This window comes from Ahaetulla prasina, chromosome 1 (genome assembly GCF_028640845.1).
Source record: "Ahaetulla prasina isolate Xishuangbanna chromosome 1, ASM2864084v1, whole genome shotgun sequence".
NCBI classification, from domain to species: Eukaryota; Metazoa; Chordata; class Lepidosauria; order Squamata; family Colubridae; genus Ahaetulla; species Ahaetulla prasina.
In genome coordinates, this window is record NC_080539.1 from 260,294,922 (window position 1) to 260,312,777 (window position 17,856).

Consider the following 17,856-nt stretch of genomic DNA (forward strand, 5'->3'; position numbering starts at 1 on the left):
TGAACATTATCGAGAAGGAAGATCTGGTACAACAAATAAAATGTACTAAACAAAAAAATTTTGAAAATACAAACAAACTGGGATGCTGGTTGGCCTATAAACAGGAAGATAGAAGATGGATTAGTAAATTATACAATGACGAGGGAAAGATAATACACCAGAATAAGGGGAAGAGAAATGTGACATACGAGTTTTACAAAAAATTGTATAAAGAAGAGGAATGTAATGGTGAAGGAAAGATATTACAATCTCTTCAGAAAGCTGGATTACCTAAAGTTCCAGAAGATGTTAAAGATATGTTGAATAAGGAAATAACACCTTTAGAATTAACAGGGGCAATCAAAAAACAAAAAACAAAACAAAACACTAGGCCCCGATGGACTACCAACTGAAGTATACAAAAACCTCCAAGAGACATTAGGCCCCACATTGTTAGAGGTATTTAATGAAGTCTTGAAAGATGCAAAGACACTGGCCTCATGGAGAGAAGTGACTATCGCACTGATTCCCAAAGAAAATTCTGATCTGACACTTATTAAAAACTATAGGTCCATAACATTACTAAATTCAGACTACAAAATTTTTATGACAATAATGTCCGAAAAGCTAAAAAAGTTTTTGGAAGAATTCATTCATACCGATCAAAATGGCTTTTTGCCTAAAAGGCAAATTAAAAATAATGTTAGGATAACTAGGTATCTTAGAATACTACAAGGTACATGAAAAGCAAATGGTGTTAATATTTGTTGATGTACAAAAAGCATTTGACAGTGTTAAACGGGAACTTATGTTGAACCGGCTAAGTTATATGGAATTTGGTGAGAATTTTATAAATATATTCAGAGCAATCTATTCAAACAAGAAGCCAAAGTAGTAATTAACAGAGAAACAACTAATAGTTTCCAAATCCAAAAAGGCACAAGACGAGATTGTCCACTATTGCCGCTATTGTTTGTACTATCTTTTAGTATGAAAGATAGGTAAAATTATTTTTAAATTAAAAAAAAAACATTTTTTATGACAGAGACATTATCTCTTGCTGCAAGATATACTGGTATTTTCTGGTAAAATAATTAATGAGGTTATCATAGCAAGTCTTATTGTGCTACAGTTCCGTCAGTCAATGATGATCAGGATTTGCCAAATAATAGAATGGATATTCCCAGTATTCTATTTGTAAATGTTTTGTTTTTTATTATTTCCCTATTACATGTTCACAACTGAAATAGTCTATAAAACTAGAAAACAAAATTGATAAATAATTGACATGGCTTCTTCAGGATGGGGTCTGAGTATAAATCAGTGTAACTGTAAACATGCAAAGGAACTGGAAATGAACATTCTAAAGTACAAACTTCAGCTTCTTCGTACAAAGTACATAGGAAACAAGTTTTTTTTAAATAAAGGAAGATTAATATGTTAAGGGTTGAAAGCTAGCTGTTTCCAATGAAAGGAAAATGAGCACATTTTCTCACAGAGATTTCCTGAGCACAGTGGTAATTTCACTTCCAGTGCTAACAATAGTCCTTACTTCTGTGCATAAAGGCACAGATGGATAAGGTATTGCTTTGAAACTATTGTTTGCAAGCTCTTCCTTATTTCCAAAACATCTTCCTTTTGCTCAGAAATAAAGTGAGAACTGGAAGCATATTTGTTAATCCTCTTCAGAATCCTCAGAAGAGGACAGCCAACCTGATTAGGTGGAAGACTGTCAGAGATTATGAAGCTAAAAGCTGGACTGGGAAGTCCAGAAAATATGCCGGAAGAAGACAGCGACAAATTACTTCCATACTGCCACCCAAACAATCTACTTGAATATGCCAGGATGCATGACCAATCGGTCTTTGAATCACTGTATTTCTGTTTTTGCAGGTTCAGACTCAGTCACTCATTTATCCACCAGCTGTTTTGAATCTAATCGTTCCTCACTAGATAATACTGAATGATGGGAGTTTGATTGCAATTTCTGTTATCTTTAAGCAATAATCACATAAGCTTTCATATATCAATCCATGTATTTTCCATTTTAGTACTATTCAACTGTTTTGCATTGGATATCTTTAAAATTGCGGAACCAGTTTTGCAACTTATTTATTTGGATAAGTGTGGGGAAGGAACTGTAGATAGGAAATGTGTGTTACTGTTTTAATGATTTTAAAACTAATTTTTAATGCTTGCATATGTAGTCAAGTAATTGTGGACATATGCATATATTTACTAGACTTTTTAAAGGGAATTCCAAGCACCTCAAACTTTCCCATAGTTATGCTACTATATTTTGTGTTTTCTCTCCCACAACAAATCATAATTCACACATGATCTTTAATTTTTCTCACAACTGCTAGACTATGCATTGGTGCATTGTCATTCCATTAAAGAATATTGCATAACCTGCTCTGAAAAAATGTCACTTTAAAGCGTGGAATAAACAAGATGTAAATGAACAAATAAGGCATTAGAAGCAAGAAATAGAAGTGGCATTGTGTTGCTTTTCTATTTATTCCAATTAATTACGGGTCTGGATGGGGAGGAACAGGCTCAAGCTTAATCCCTCCAAGACGGAGTGGCTGTGGATGCCGGCACCCCGATTCAGTCAGCTGCAGCCACGGCTGACTGTTGGAGGCGAGTTATTGGCCCCAAAGGATAGGGTGCGCAACTTAGGTGTCCTCCTGGATGAACGGCTGTCGTTTGAAGATCATTTGACGGCCGTCTCCAGGGGGGCCTTCCACCAGGTTCGCCTGGTTCGGCAGTTGCGCCCCTTCCTTGATCGGGATGCCTTGTGCACGGTCACTCATGCGCTCGTTACCTCTCGCTTGGATTATTGTAATGCTCTCTACATGGGGCTCCCCTTGAAGTGCATTCGGAGGCTTCAGTTAGTCCAGAATGCAGCTGCGCGGGTGATAGAGGGAGCTCCGCGTAGCTCCCATATAACACCGTTCCTGCGCAGACTGCACTGGCTGCCTGTGGCCTTTCGAGTGCACTTTAAGGTGCTGGTTACGACCTTTAAAGCGCTCCATGGCTTAGGGCCTGGGTACTTACGGGACCGCCTGCTGTTACCACATGCCTCCCACCGACCCGTACGCTCTCACAGAGAGGGACTTCTCAGGGTGCCATCCGCCAAGCAATGTCGGCTGGCGGCCCCAGGAAGGCCCTTCTCTGTGCGGGCTCCCACACTCTGGAACGAACTTCCCCCGGGTTTACGCCAAATACCTGACCTTCGGACATTCCGTTGCGAACTGAAGACACATCTTTTTATTCGCGCGGGGCTGTCTTAAATTGAATTTTATCAAATTTTAAAAATTCTTATTAATTAATTTTAAATGGGGTTTTTAGCTTACTGTATATTTTAATTTTCAGGCCAATTTTAAAATAAGTTTTTTAATTGCATTTTAAATTATATATTGCACTGTTTGTTTTATTTTTGCCTGTACACCGCCCTGAGTCCTTCGGGAGAAGGGCGGTATAGAAATCAAATAAATAAATAAATAAATAAATAAATTTCTGGATGAAATCAAGGAATTGTTTCCTTAGATGACACCAAATATACAGTAACTCACAACTTAGCCTCAACTGAAGTGCAGAAGTGACACAATTCAAGATACAAAGATTATTTTGGAAATTATGTCTTTGATGATTGTTCCTTAAGTAAAGGGAACTAGTATTGGGAAATACTCCTTTCTTACTCTCTTAGTAAAATGAGACATAGTTATGGTATGATTATGAGGTCAATCACCCACATCTACAAATTGCTCAATAGTGAAGAGAAAAAAAGTCACGTTTGTGGGATAGGTCTCCAGTACAGAATCTCTCCTAATTTATGGTAACTGATGCCTAAACATGCCCTAAAACATCTTCTCCCATATTCCCATTTGATGTTGTTCATCTCATCCCCTATCGAGCAAAACAGGCTTAAGGCAACTTTGTGGTATCAATCTTTTCCTCCTTAATCTGACAAGGGCAACCTCAAGAGGCATAAAACCTGTCAGCTTTCGTCATCCGTCAACCTGGAGGAAAGTCAAGCCGTTGTCAACGATTAGGGACACCCCGGCAATGCAGGTTGGACAAGGGGCAGTCAGTTTCAAGCAGGAAAGAATTCCTCGAAGATGGGCGCCCCGGACTTAAAAACCCAACGGTTGTGAATGCTTCCCTTTTACTCCACAGAAAAAGCACAAAGAACGGAGCTCAAGTAAACCTACAGCAAAGAGCAAACACAACTGCAGAGATGTCACTTCAACCCCGAGCTGCTCTGGGGCGGGTTTGTTTTTTTTCCCCTTCCCCCTGCTCCTTTCCCGCACTGAAATAGGCTCAATTCATTTCCACTCCACGAGTTGTAACTTTCCGCTTTTTTAAATCGCAAGAGGGTGGCAACCGCCTTGCTTCTCCTCCCCCTTCCTTCTCTGGAGCAGAGCACGCCGTGTACTGTACTTCAACCCGGTGTCCTTGGCCCTGATGATGCGGACTGCACTTGGCTCCAGAGCAGAGGCGCTACCGGCCGTCGCCTTGGAAGGAAGGAGACGCGGGGCCGCCCGTCCGTCCCCCCCTCACTCCCCGCCACCTCAGACAAGCCCTGCCGCATCGTGCAGAGTCCAGTGCGGCAAATTCCACCTTCTTTCAGGGGGAGGAAAGGAACAAGGGCGGCGACCTTTCGGGCTTTCCAGCCTTTGTCGGTTTCCACCGCACAGCACCAGTTTCTGCCGGGGCGACTTCTTCCCTTGCCCCCGTCCCCGCCCTCACTTCGCACGCTCTCCGGTTAGCTTTCGACGACCCCCTTTTGCCCTCCCCCAAATCTACAGTATTCCACGCGCCCGCAAGGGAAAAAAAAAAGAATGAAATGGAGAAGAAAATGGAGTCAATCTTAACAAACGTGAAGCGAACTGGGGGAGGGGGCAGGATTCACACAAACGGTGGAGCGGGTGAGGGGAGTGATGGAGTTTGGGAGACGCCGATGAAAGATGGAGGAGTAGCCTGAGCTACTACGGGGGCGGGGGACGAGAAGCGGAGAGGCGGAATGCGAACTCACTGAGGCCCCCGCTTGTGGCGCAGGCGGAATAGAAAAAATACCCACATCACCTCGCCCCCCTCCCCCCGGTCCTCTCCCCTCTACGTTTGTATCTTTGGGATACGCGTAAGCCTTTAGACCCCCCTCGGATAACCAGAGCAACGAGGAAGGCAGCCAATGGTCTTTCCGCGCCGCTTCTTCCCTCTGGACCAATCAGGGAGCGTCGCGACCGCAACCTTGCGGCTGGATCGGGCCGGCAGCCAATCAACACAGACAAAGAGGCCGGGAGGGCGGGGGGGCCAGCTTTTTAGATGAGGTGATCTCGTGCACTGGCGTCCTCGTGCGGAGCGCCTATAAGTACTAGGTGGAGGCCGTCGCGCGCGCTGTAGACGTTCTGCGGGGGATTCCGGCTGGAACGGTCGGCGCCCTTTGAGTGTGCGCGAGCCTCCGGTCTTTTTCCTTTTGCTTCTTCTATCCGTGCGGTCGTCATGAAGACCAAGTTCTGTAACGGCGGCGAGGCCGACCCTTCTTCCCCTCTGGGTTTCCTGCTGGGATGCGCCCCGGGCCCGGTGATACCCCCCGCCCTCACTCAGTCGCCCTCCTCGCCCCCGTCTTCTAACGCCGATGCCGAAGTGAAGGAACTGGGGCTCCGGGGCCAGGGCCACCAACAGCAGCAGCAGCAGCAGCAGCCGCCTCAGCCTCTCGTTCTGCCGCCCACCCCTCCATCCCCGCCGGCGGAGGAGCAGCCCGATCCCCGCACCCGGCGCAAGGCGTATCTGTGGTGCCGGGAGTTCTTGCGGGGGGCGTGGCGGGGGCTGCGGGAGGACCAGCTGCGCATCACGCCCATCAGGTTAGCATCTCGCTAGTATCGGGGTAGGGCAGGGGCCGCCAACAGCCGTTGGGTGGGAGCAGGCTCGGCTGGGCTTCTCCTTTATGACATTCCCCGCACGTTTGGAGCGCGTTGCCTTAGCCACGGCTTTTGGGTCGGCTGGCCCAGAGAGAGAGAGAGAGAGAAAGAAATCTCTTAAACGTTAAAACGGTGGTGGTGGTGGTGGTTTCGTTCAGCAAAACTGAGGGAAGTGGGGGTGGAGCTGTTAGTTTGATCTACCTTGTGTCTTTTGTGCTCAAATGGCGGAAATAACCAGATGGCGTCAAAATGTTCTTCGCTCCAAAGGCCATCAAAGCCCATACTCCCCTGTCTCCCCAGATAGGAAGAATTGGGGTGAGCTTTGGGCGGTTTTATAGGGCCACAAAAAGAGTCATCCTGGAAATGATTAACGGAAAGGGGGACAGGGAAGTGTGGGAGTGACCGGTTTTTGGAGATAATTCTTTAGGCTACAGAATTTGGACATCAATTTAATCCATGTTTGTAAACACTGCCTTCTTTAATAAGCTGTGGTTACATGATTCTCACATAATCTTTCAAGCAATTATGAGTCACCCAAGGTAATGTTAGACCTAAAACAATCATGGTTTAATGCTGGAGCCAGGTTACTTTTTTTTTTTTTTTTGCTTTCTTGTAAAAAACATTTAGAGAAACCAAAGAAAGTAGAGAACCACCTGAAATATTTCTGATTTTGACTTCACACTTACTATTAGACTGTAGAGGATAGAATGTAAAAAGACTGCCCATTTAGATTTCCTGCCAGACCATAGAATGAATAATGATGAACAGACCAGCTTCAAGCAGTATTTTTTATTAGGACTTGCAAGGTAATTTAAATTCAGGTATCACATTAATCTATAAAGTTTTCTTAAAAGTAGTTATTAGATTTAGCCGGTGCCTTCTCTCTAGATTAGCTACCATGTTTCCCCGGAAATAAGACCCTGTCTTATATTTTTTTGAACCCTGAAATAAGCGCTTGGCCTTATTGCCATGCGCTCAAAAGCCCGATTGGGCTTATTGTCAGGATGTCTTATTTCGGGAAACAGTAATACTGGAGAAAATTTGTGACACATAGAAGATAATCATAAGCTTTTTTTTAAGTATATATCTATTTGCAATAAGTTTCTGACACGTTGCAATGCTTTTTTCTGTCTAGTAAAGACATGATTACTTCAAATATTTAAAAATATATGTCACTTTTGATCATGGGTATATTGCATGCTAAGTAAAATGATTTCTATTATGAAACCCTGCATATATGAGGAAAAACCTTTATGACTTCAGATTCTTAGCAATCTTAATGAGGCTTCAGTACATTTTGTTTTTGTTGTTAAACCCTTGAAATGCCCCATAAAATTGATTGATTACTTTTAACAGTCACTATTAGCAATTGTCTCAAGTATATGTAGTATAAAATGTTTTAGAGATAAATTCATAGTTTCAGGTGATATTTTAAAGTATGGGGTGGTTTCTGGACAATGAAGTATTGCTTCTGTCATTTTTTAAATAAGACTGCTTAGCATTAAGAGTCATTTCTTGACTGCAAGTTCCTGTAAAATGTTAGGCGCCTTTCTCTGACTCATCCCAGCAGTAACTGCCTTGCATATGCTGCTAGGGAAGTAAAGATTAAGAAGTTTTGTTAATTTGATGTATTGCTATTAAAATTATGTATGTTTTCAGAATTATGTGAAGTGTGTAGTTTGTTTGGTGTTTTTTTTTAGAATATCTACTGGTAAATTATGTTTGTGCACCAGAGAGAAATGTTGAACTTTGATCTAATTTCTTTTTTGCTTGAGTGGCAACCTTGTTGATTTAGAGTAGCCTTCTTCGCCAACAGGAAAGAGTTGAGTGGAAATTTGGTGAAATGTATTCTGCTAAAACATCTTTTTTTTCCTAATAAAAGCAGATTTGGAAGAGATTGCTTAGCCTGTCAAATCCAGCCCCTCTCATTCTAGAAAAGCAAATTAAAGCATATATGACAGCCCCTACTCTGACATTTGCTTTGTTGCACCTAAATTTACATAGTTCCTACTGGAATTTAAGAAGCTTTTCTCTTTAATGCACAGACAAGACAAAACAATGCATTCTTAAAACTTTCAACGATGGACTATATAATTATATATTTGTTCCTACAGTTGTGGATGTTGTTTGGGATATAAATTACACCACAGATTAGATTTATGCAATGGAGAGAGCATTCGTGCTGTTAGCAACCTTTAATACTTGGTATTTGAAAAAGTACCAACTTTTAGAGAGTGAAGCAAAATATAGAAATATCAAATGAATGGGTAAAGTGATCACTTTATACCTTTATATGCTTGAGATTAGTGATAGCACTCAGTGACTAATTTTAATATTTAAACAATAGGATTGCATAAACTCATCACTGGTACAACCTGTATGCTATCAAAGATACTAGTTTAATTGGCAGATTAAAAAGTAAGTGGCTAGAACAAAACTGTAGGATAACTAAATTTGAGCTCTAAGCTATAGAAAACTGCAAAGTGTATAACAGAGAATATCAACTTTAAATGAACTTAAGTGTAAGGCTGATCAATAGAGAGGATTCCCTGAAGGGAAGGATGGTATAGATTATGTCATATGGGAAATTCCGTAGTTTTCTTTCACACTGATATGATGGTCAAGAAAGGTGATGATTCTAGCAACTAGTTTTGGTATTTATGAAATGGCTAGCTAATTGATAGATAGGGATCAAGTGTCTGTAACCTTTACTGGGTGAAAAGATGCATCACAGGGCAAAATACTTTGAACTAAAGTACCTCAAATGATCTAACTTATAAAATGCATCCAAAATTAAGTGACTCTTGTGGCATTGAAATTTGGCCAGGTTTTAAAAAAGTTTTATGACATAAAACTTACCATAAAGCATTTATGGCATAATACAAAATGTCATAAAACATTTTCTGTAGTTAATTTTTATTGTTGGACTGTACTAAATAGTTCTCCATGAGCTACTCTCAAGGCAGATACATCTCTGAATATCTCTCTGAATTTTTAAGAACTTTTCAAGTATTGTTGTTGTTAGTTGCGAAGTTGTGTCCGACCCATCGCGACCCCATGGACAACATTCCTCCAGGCCTTCCTGCCCTCTACCATCCTCTGGAGTCCATTTAAACTCACACCTACTGCTTCAATGACTCCATCCAGCCACCTCGTTCTCTGTCGTCCCCTTCTTCTTTTGCCCTCAATCTTTCCCAGCATTAGGCTCTTCTCCAGTGAGTCTTCAAGTATATATGTAGGTAATTCTCGCTTAACAACTGGTCAAATCAACAACTTCAGAAAGGGTGCATTACATCTTGTAAAGCACTCCCACAAGTACCCCTAAGGTCACATGATTTGCAATCTGGATGTTTGGCACATCCAGACAAATCTGTTTGCACCTATGACAGGTACACTCCACAGTCATGTGATCACCATATGCAATCTTTGCCAACTTCACCAGAAAGTCAGTGAGGAAGCTGGTAGGGAAGCTGCAAACTGCTGCCCCCTGCTGAGATAATTCTTCCTGTCTCTGGGACTGACTGAATGAGCTCCCTACCGAAAGGGCTCACCTGCTGAAATTCAAGCAGTCAATGCACTGCAATCCTCCTCTCTCTGCATCTCTCCGTTTGTGCAGGCAGAGAAAAAAAGATTTCATCTCTATCTGTTTGCATAATGAGCCATGCTTAACAAGGCCTACCAGAAGTTCAGTCATTGACTGAAGCAGTCACATGATGTCTTGCTTAACAACTGATTTGATCAACAACTAAGATTCTGATCCCAATGTGGTTGTTAAGCACAAACTACTTGTATTAAAACTGCCATTGTTGAAGACATTGAGGAATCTGGTAAGGAGGAAATATTTTTACAACAGTGACTCGAGGTTATGGATTGTCTGATATATTTTTATTGGGATAGTTTAAGATTTTTAACTGTGTTGTAAAAATAGAACAGGGCCTTCCGTCTTGTGTTCTGCTCCATTATTTCTGAAGTACCCAGCACAAACATCTGCCAAGCTCCTTAACATTTTCTTGTGTTATTGAGGAGGATATAGGTAGACCTCATTTACTGATTGCATAGTTTAGTAACCGTTTGATGTTACAACAGTGTATGTATATAAAAAAGCTCTGTGACCAATCCTCAAATTTATTAGTTCAGTGTCCTGCAGTCACATGATCAATTAATTGTGTTTTCTAACTGCTTTTAGTCAGACGTTTATCTTGTTGTAAACTGTCCAGAGTCACTAAGGTGAAATAGGTGTTGTAGTAATTTAATAAATTAAAATAAAATAAAATTTGCACGCCCAACCAATTTGCGACAAGCAGACTTAAGGGAAAATATGGAAGTAAAATCATAACTTGTGATTCTTTTAATCACCAAATGGAAAATGTTGCCTGTCATGTACAGCTACTGGTACATCATTTTCTGCTTAGCAGCTGAGAAGATGATCCCAACTGTGGTCACTAAGCGAGGACTACCTGTACATTTTTCTTTCAAGTCAAATTTCTTCAAGACTGTCTAATTTGATATTATTCAAGTAAGAGCAACAGTAGTGTCCAATTCAACATGAAACAAATTGTTTAATTTTCTTTACATTTGAGAATTAAAGGCAGGGCTTTTCTTATTGGAGAAAGCCAACTGGTTTTGGGATTCCAGCTAGCTGCTTTCCCTTTCTTGCTTAGAAGACTATTTATTTATTTATTTATTTTATTAGATTTTTATACCGCCCTTCTCCCAAAGGACTCAGGGCGATGTACAGCCAAATAATAAAACCCCACAATATACACATTAAAACAGAAACTTAAAGCCAAGCATATTACATAAATGGCCGAAATTTAAAACAATCAATTTAAAACTCTAAAATTCATAAATAACCCCAATTAAAATTTAATAAAACTTTTAAGCCAGTCCCGCTTGAATAAATAAATGCGTTTTCAGCTCACGGCGAAAGGTCCGAAGATCAGGCAATTGGCGTAAACCAGGGGGAAGTTCGTTCCAAAGAGTAGGAGCTCCGACAGAGAAGGCCCTACCCCTGGGGGCCGCCAGCCGACATTGTTTGGCGGACAGCACCCTGAGCAGACCCTCTCTGTGTGAGCGTACGGGTCGGTGGGAGGCATAAGGTAACAGCAGGCGGTCCCGTAAGTACCCGGGCCCTAAGCCATGGAGCGCTTTAAAGGTGGTAACCAAAATCTTAAAGGGCACCCGAAAGACCACAGGAAACCAGTGCAGGCTGCGCAGGAGTGGTGTTACATGGGAGTAACGAGTGGCTCCCACTATTACCCGTGCAGCTGTATTCTGAACTAGCTGAAGCCTCCGGGTGCACTTCAAGGGCAGCCCCATGTAGAGAGCATTGCAATAATCCAAACGAGAAGTGACAAGAGCGTGAGTGACCGTGCATAAGGCATCCCGGTCAAGGAAGGGGCGCAACTGGCGGACCAAGCGTACTTGGTGAAAGGCCCTCCTGGAGACGGCTGCCAAATGATCTTCAATCGACAGCCACCTATCCAGGAGGACACCCAAGTTGCGCACCCTTTCCATTGGGGCCAATAACTTGCCCCCAACAGTCAGCTGCGGTTGCAGCTGACTGTACCGGGGTGCCGGCATCCACAGTCACTCCGTCTTGGAGGGATTGAGCTTGAGTCTGTTTCTCCCCATCCAGACCCGTACGGCTTCCAGGCACCGGGACAGCACTTCGACAGCTTCGTTGGGGTGGCCCGGGGTGGAAAAGTACAGCTGCGTGTCATCAGCGTACAGATGGTAACTCACCCCAAAGCCACTGATGACCTCACCCAGCGGCTTCATATAGATGTTGAACAGGAGAGGCGAGAGAATCGACCCCTGAGGCACCCCATAAGTAAGGCGCCTCGCGGTCGATCTCTGCCCCCCTGTCAACACCGTCTGCGACTGGTCAGAGAGATAGGAGGAGAACCACCGATAAACGGTGCCTCCCACTCCCAAACTCTCCAACTAGTGCAGCAAGATACCATGGTCGATGGTATCAAAAGCCACTGAGAGATCTAATAGGACCAGGGCAGAGGAACAACCCCTATCCCTGGCCCACCAGAGGTCATCCACCAACGCAACCAAAGCTATCTCCGTACTATGTCCGGGCCGGAAGCCGGACTGGAACGGGTCTAGATAGACAGCTTCATCCAGGTACAAAAATACGCAGCTGTTACATCCTAGCTTCTGCAGTACCTGCTGGGTTTAATATTTAAACATTGCTGAAGTTGCAAAAGAAAAGCACTCTTATTTGTACAAAGAAACTCAAAGAAAGGCTTCTCACTTCTGCTTTTCAGAATAAAGACAACCTTTGGAATGCTACCTGCAAAAGCTGTCTTCCCTCATGAAAATCTAGAAAGAAAAAATAGTGCTACCTTGGGGGCCAACATAGATGTTATCGCTTAATAGTCTGTGGGGCTATTAGTGCTATTAGGTTGGGTGTGGGATAAATCTTATCCAATGGCTTTTTTAGGTGGCAAAGGTTATACTAAAAAACCAGGCAGGGGCAGAATAGAGTGGACAAAGGCTGTGTTTCCTCTACATGATCATAAAATCTATCAAGGTACAATTTTTCCTGTGTGTCAGATGCTAAATTTGAATTTTGAAAAAAGTAATATGATTACTACAGTTTATCCCTTTCCTAAGCACTACTCTTATGCAGAACTGCTTGTTTTCTGGACAGTCTTAAGTTTTAGTTGCTTACCATCTTGATTCCCAGAACATTTCTGAGCCAGATGTTGATCCAGTAATCTATGCTATGGCACTTATTTTGAAATGGCTCTAGTCTGAGAGAGAAATGGGGGAGAATGGATTAAAAAAAAAACCCAAGAAGAGTTGAGGATGACTTATGATTGGTCACTTAGTGACCATTCAGAAATATGACAGACTTACTACCTGGATTTGAAGTTTCAATGACCACTTTCTCTCCACCCCTGGGTACTTGGCAGCTGGCCTGCATTTATGGCTGTTTGCAGGATCTCGCTGTTACATAACTGCATTTTATGCTGGTCTTGCTGAAAAACCAGTATTTACTTCCTGTTTTCAGCAAAACTGGCCCATAGTATTAGTTTGTTTAATGACCAGTGCGTTCAATTAAAGACCATGTCAGTTCCTTTATGACCACCATAAAAAAGGTTGTAAATTCAGATCAGTTGCATGGGTGATTCGATTTACACCCATCATGATGTACAACTACAATGGGCAGGCTCCATTATTGTCGTAACTTGAGGATTTCCTATATTAAGAAATGGGAAGATAAATCGTGAACATGTTCAGTTCTTTAATATAAAATCTATTTTTAATAGTCTATACAACAGAATACATTATTATGCTAATGCCATTATGCTGCTGTTAATGTCTTTCTAACATGTAAGCTTGAACAACAGGACCACAGTAAATATAGTACATAATTAAATGTATATGTTCATATAAAAGTGTTTTTATTGGAATATAATGATGAGACCAAATCAATCTGTGCAATGATAACTGAATATGACTGTTGTTTAAATTTATATACTTAAGTGAGGCCAATGATTTTATTTAATATTCTGAAATAAAGATGCCACATGCATAATCACAAAATGGCTGTTTTGGGTATGACTAAGCATAAATGGCTGTCATGGAGATAAACTTAGTAACAAAATGGGAATTCTCCCCTTTGTGTGTGTCTGCACTGATCTGTCCATACTCAAAAAAAGAAAACTGGAAGAGACAATTAAATAAAAGCAAGAAATATGATTTGGGATTCAAAATAGAGGCCACTAATTGAACTTGATTTTTTCTGCTCCAAAAGGTCTTCATGCAGAAAGCTACATAAATCTAAGCACTGCAAATTTGGATTTGAATCCAAAGTATGAGTCCATTTTTCACACTTGTTTTCAGAATCATATAGTCCAAATCTTACCTGAATACTGACACTCTCCTGTGCTAAATTAAAAATTGATTTCTTTTTGTAGAGGAGGCCTTAGCAACATGCTATTCCAGTGTTCTTTGCCTGACACTATAGAGACTGTTGCAGATGAACCACGCACTGTTCTTCTTCGCTTATATGGTGCAATTCTGCAAATGGTGAGTATAGTTAGAACAATGGGGAAAATGATATCATATTGTATACATGAATAATATACATTTCAGCTGTTCCACCTATGTTGGTTTATTTATTGCATTAAAATATATGGGTTTTAATGTAAATCTCAAGTGTGAAATGCAAAATATCTATTAGTTTTTGTCAACAGTACACGTAGAAATCTTGTTTTAAGCACTTATTATTGGCTCATCATTATGCAGATCTGAATTGAGAAACAACATTGGTTATAAATCCCTGGCTCTGAACTGAAACATTAGACTTGAGTAATAGTGACTTGCACATCTTTTTCCAAAATGACTTTTACAGGAAACCCATACCAAGCCTTTATTGTTGCTTAAGCAACATTACTTTTGATATAAGTTTCTCCTTTCCCATGTTTCTACTTGCAGGTGTTAATATTAATTCCTTTTAATATTATAGCCATCATATAGTGATATGGATTAGTCTAGAAATAATAAAAGGAAGCATATTCTGGATAACGCACAGGAGATGGCCTCCCTATTCTCTTCATCGAAAGAATTGGCCTTTGGAATAATAAGGATTATTCTTCTTTACTGTTCATTGATTTGCTTGTCAGCCACTAAGTATGCTTTCAGGCATCGGGCAAAAAATAATAAAAATACAATTATATTTCTCATGCTAAGAATTTAGTGCCAGCTAAAAGTAATTTTAAAAATCTAAGATACAATCAAAAATGTAAATAGCTTGAATATGAAAATATGCTAATGAACATTTTAAGAGGTTAAATTTAGATTTAAACACTTAATAAATATTGGATTTTTTTTTAAATGCCTGGCACTGAAAAGGTAACAGGATTGGTGTTAGTCTCTTCCTCTCCACCCCACCCCCCACTTCTCCATGGAAATGCTGTTAGTCATGTCTACCTCAGGTGATTATGGCATCTGGAAAAGTTTCTGAAGGTACCATCAAATAAATACAGCAGCAGGGGTTATACCAGGCACTTGGAGCATATATTCTTTACACTTTTAACTAGAAATAAGAATGAACAGAAGCTAGTGCAATTATTTATCAGTAACACATTTCCACTTAGTAGGCAAACAGCTAGAAGTTGAATTGGCTGCAGTTTCCAGGTCGTTTTCATAGGTGACTCTCTCTAGTGTAAGTGGTTTTGGACCAGGATTGAGGTGACCAGTTTCAAAGCTCACTGGGCAATTTTGAGAAAGTTGTTCTCTGTATATCTCACAGACTTGCTTTTGGGGAAAAATGGAAGAAGGCAGATCTATTTACATCCCTTTGACCTTCTAGAGACAATATAAAATACAAGTTTAACAAATTATGTACAGTTTATAGGTTTATAGGTAATCCTCAAATTACAAACACAATTGAGCCCAAAATTTCTGTAGTTAAGCGAGGCAGTTGTTAAGTGAGTTTTGCCTCATTTTACAATATTTTTGCCATAGTTACTCAGCAAATGATTGCAGTTAAGTTAATCATGCAGTCATTAAGCGAATCTGGCTTTATCCATTGCTTGTCAAAAGCTGGCTGGGAAAGTTACAAAAATTGATCACATGACCCGGGAAAGTGCAACTGTCATATCGTAAATCTATGCCAATTGCCAAGATCCCACATTTGGATCACATAACTGTGGGAGCACAGTATTGGCAGGGGTGAAATTCTCCTGGTTTGGATCAGATCACCCGATCCGGTAGCGATGGCGGCGGGTGGTTTGGAGAACCGGTAGCAAAAATCCCTGCCCCCCCCCCATGCCCAACTGAGCCGCGTGATCATCAGAGGTTTTTTTTTTATACTTTTAAAAGCATTTTTTCTTCAGCCAAAAAAATGCTTTTAAAAGTAAAAAAAAAGCCTCTGATGATCGCACGGCTCAGCTGGGATTGTCAGAACCTTTTAAAAGCATTTTTTCTACAACCTCTTCAGCCGAGGAGGTTAAAAGGCTCCTCTAGCGAACCCAGCTGAGTTGCCTGATCATCAGAGGCTTTTAAAAGCATTTTTTACAACCTCTTCGGCCGAATAGGTTGTAGAAAAAATGCTTTTAAACGTTAAAAAAAAAAAAGTTGGCCACACCCACTCAGTCACATTACCCCCCAAGCCACGCCCACAGAACCTGTAGTAACAAATTTTACATTTCACCCCGGGCATTGTCATAACTGTGAAAAATGGTCATGTCACTTTTTCAATGCTGTTTGAGCTTTGACGGCCACTAAACAAATAGGTAGTTGTAAGACAAGGACTACCTGTAGTTGATCCCAGCAGTTATCAGAATATGTATAAATTAAGCAGTGACTTAATTTATGCTAAGTTTAGATTCTGATTCTGAGTCTTACAGCCCAAAGAGGAGTTCAGTTCATTGAGGCTCCATAGAGTGAATCTGGAGTACCCTGAAATTGCTAAAAATCTGCTTATGTTCTTAAGGCTCCCCTATTAAACACATGAAATTCCATCTTATGTAGACATTGCACCAACAATGAGAGTGAGTCCTGCTGCATTTTTGTGTAAAGGTGGTGCTATATCACAGAATTTACACAAGAAAGATGTTCTGATTATTTAACGTAAATTCCAATGAAGCCAAGGGATGTGTTCCCAAGTACTGCTTTTAAGTGAGATGCCTAGAATTGATCCAGTGGGAAAAAGAGGCAGAAATGTTACAAATAACCATTCCCTGCTCGTTGAAGTATTTATTACTAGTTTTAACATTTCTAATACTCTGAAATTAGGTTTGAAATTGGCCCGAAGCCATTGCTTGTTAATTATTTATTTGTAGATATTGTTGCAATCCTAAATTTCCAGTTATTTAACTAACAGAAAAATCTATAAGGTTAACATTATTCATAATTGAATATTACTGTTGTTTACTTTCTAAACATATGTATATTCATAGTTTAGAATGGTTCAGCAAGACAATAATAATGCCTAAAATATCTAGGCCTTTGGATAGATTTACAGATTAGATCTGACTGTTGATTGAAATAATAGTTCTTGTAGTGTATCGTCCCAAGATTGTAAAGATGTATTCCATCACAACATTGTTCAGTAGTGACAGAAGATGTAGAAATTGTGTTTCATGCTTGATAAATTAATGTACTGTAATATAGCTTTCCTTCCATTAAGAATCCTTAGTGCAAACTTGATCTGGTTCTTAAAAGAGTACTCATGATAGTACTGTATTCAATTTCTTATAACTAGAATACTCCTGAACTCCAAATATATTGAAATTCAATATTAAATGCCACTTGAGTGTATAGTGAGAGTACTCCTGAACATAATTTATTATAGTTATATGTTTTGAAGCTTGGATTATGTACTGCAAACTAAAAAGTACCGAGTTGAAATCTTGCAAAGCAATAACCAAAGAATTAGATCTTTGCTGTTGCTGATTTATTGCTATGACCTAAAGTACTGGTGCTAGAACTACAATTCAAAATAACTGTTTAGTATTTTATGTTAATTTATAAATGCATTAAGTCCTAGTGTATTATTATTCAGTGTATAAGATTACATATTTTTAAAAAGTTGTCTGCAGAGTAAATACAAATTAGTGCCGGGTTGTGATATGCTCATTTTCATTTGAAAATATAGTGGAGTTTTCAGAACTTTAATATGTATTAGCATGCATTTTGACATAAATACTGTAATTATAGTACTCTGAATATTTAGTCTTACAGAATCATAAATTGGATTGGATTGTGCTTAAGCTTCCCCCCCAAATAACTATTTTTATAATATATTTTCTGCTTTTTTATGAAGAAAATAATTCAGAATCTTTGGATTCAGTCCTGGTGTGGCTACTCATTTGAGTATTATCCTAATTTTTTTTTACTTGGTATTTAAGATTTTTTGAAGATATCTAACTTCCTTTATTTCCATAGTGGCAGTGAAATGACTGTTTTTGTTGGTGCAGTTCAC

General features: G+C 40.2%; 1 protein-coding gene across 1 annotated transcript in view; it reads left to right on the forward strand.

Moving 5' to 3' along the window:
* The first annotated feature begins 5,303 nt into the window (after positions 1 to 5,303).
* CHKA (choline kinase alpha) overlaps positions 5,304 to 17,856 on the forward strand; it is a 34,986-nt gene continuing 22,433 nt past the window's right edge. Inside the window, exons 1-2 of the mRNA XM_058156662.1 lie at positions 5,304 to 5,849; positions 13,844 to 13,955. Coding sequence (XP_058012645.1) covers positions 5,488 to 5,849; positions 13,844 to 13,955 — 474 coding nt within the window. The 5' untranslated portion in view covers positions 5,304 to 5,487. The remainder of the gene's footprint in view (positions 5,850 to 13,843; positions 13,956 to 17,856) is intronic.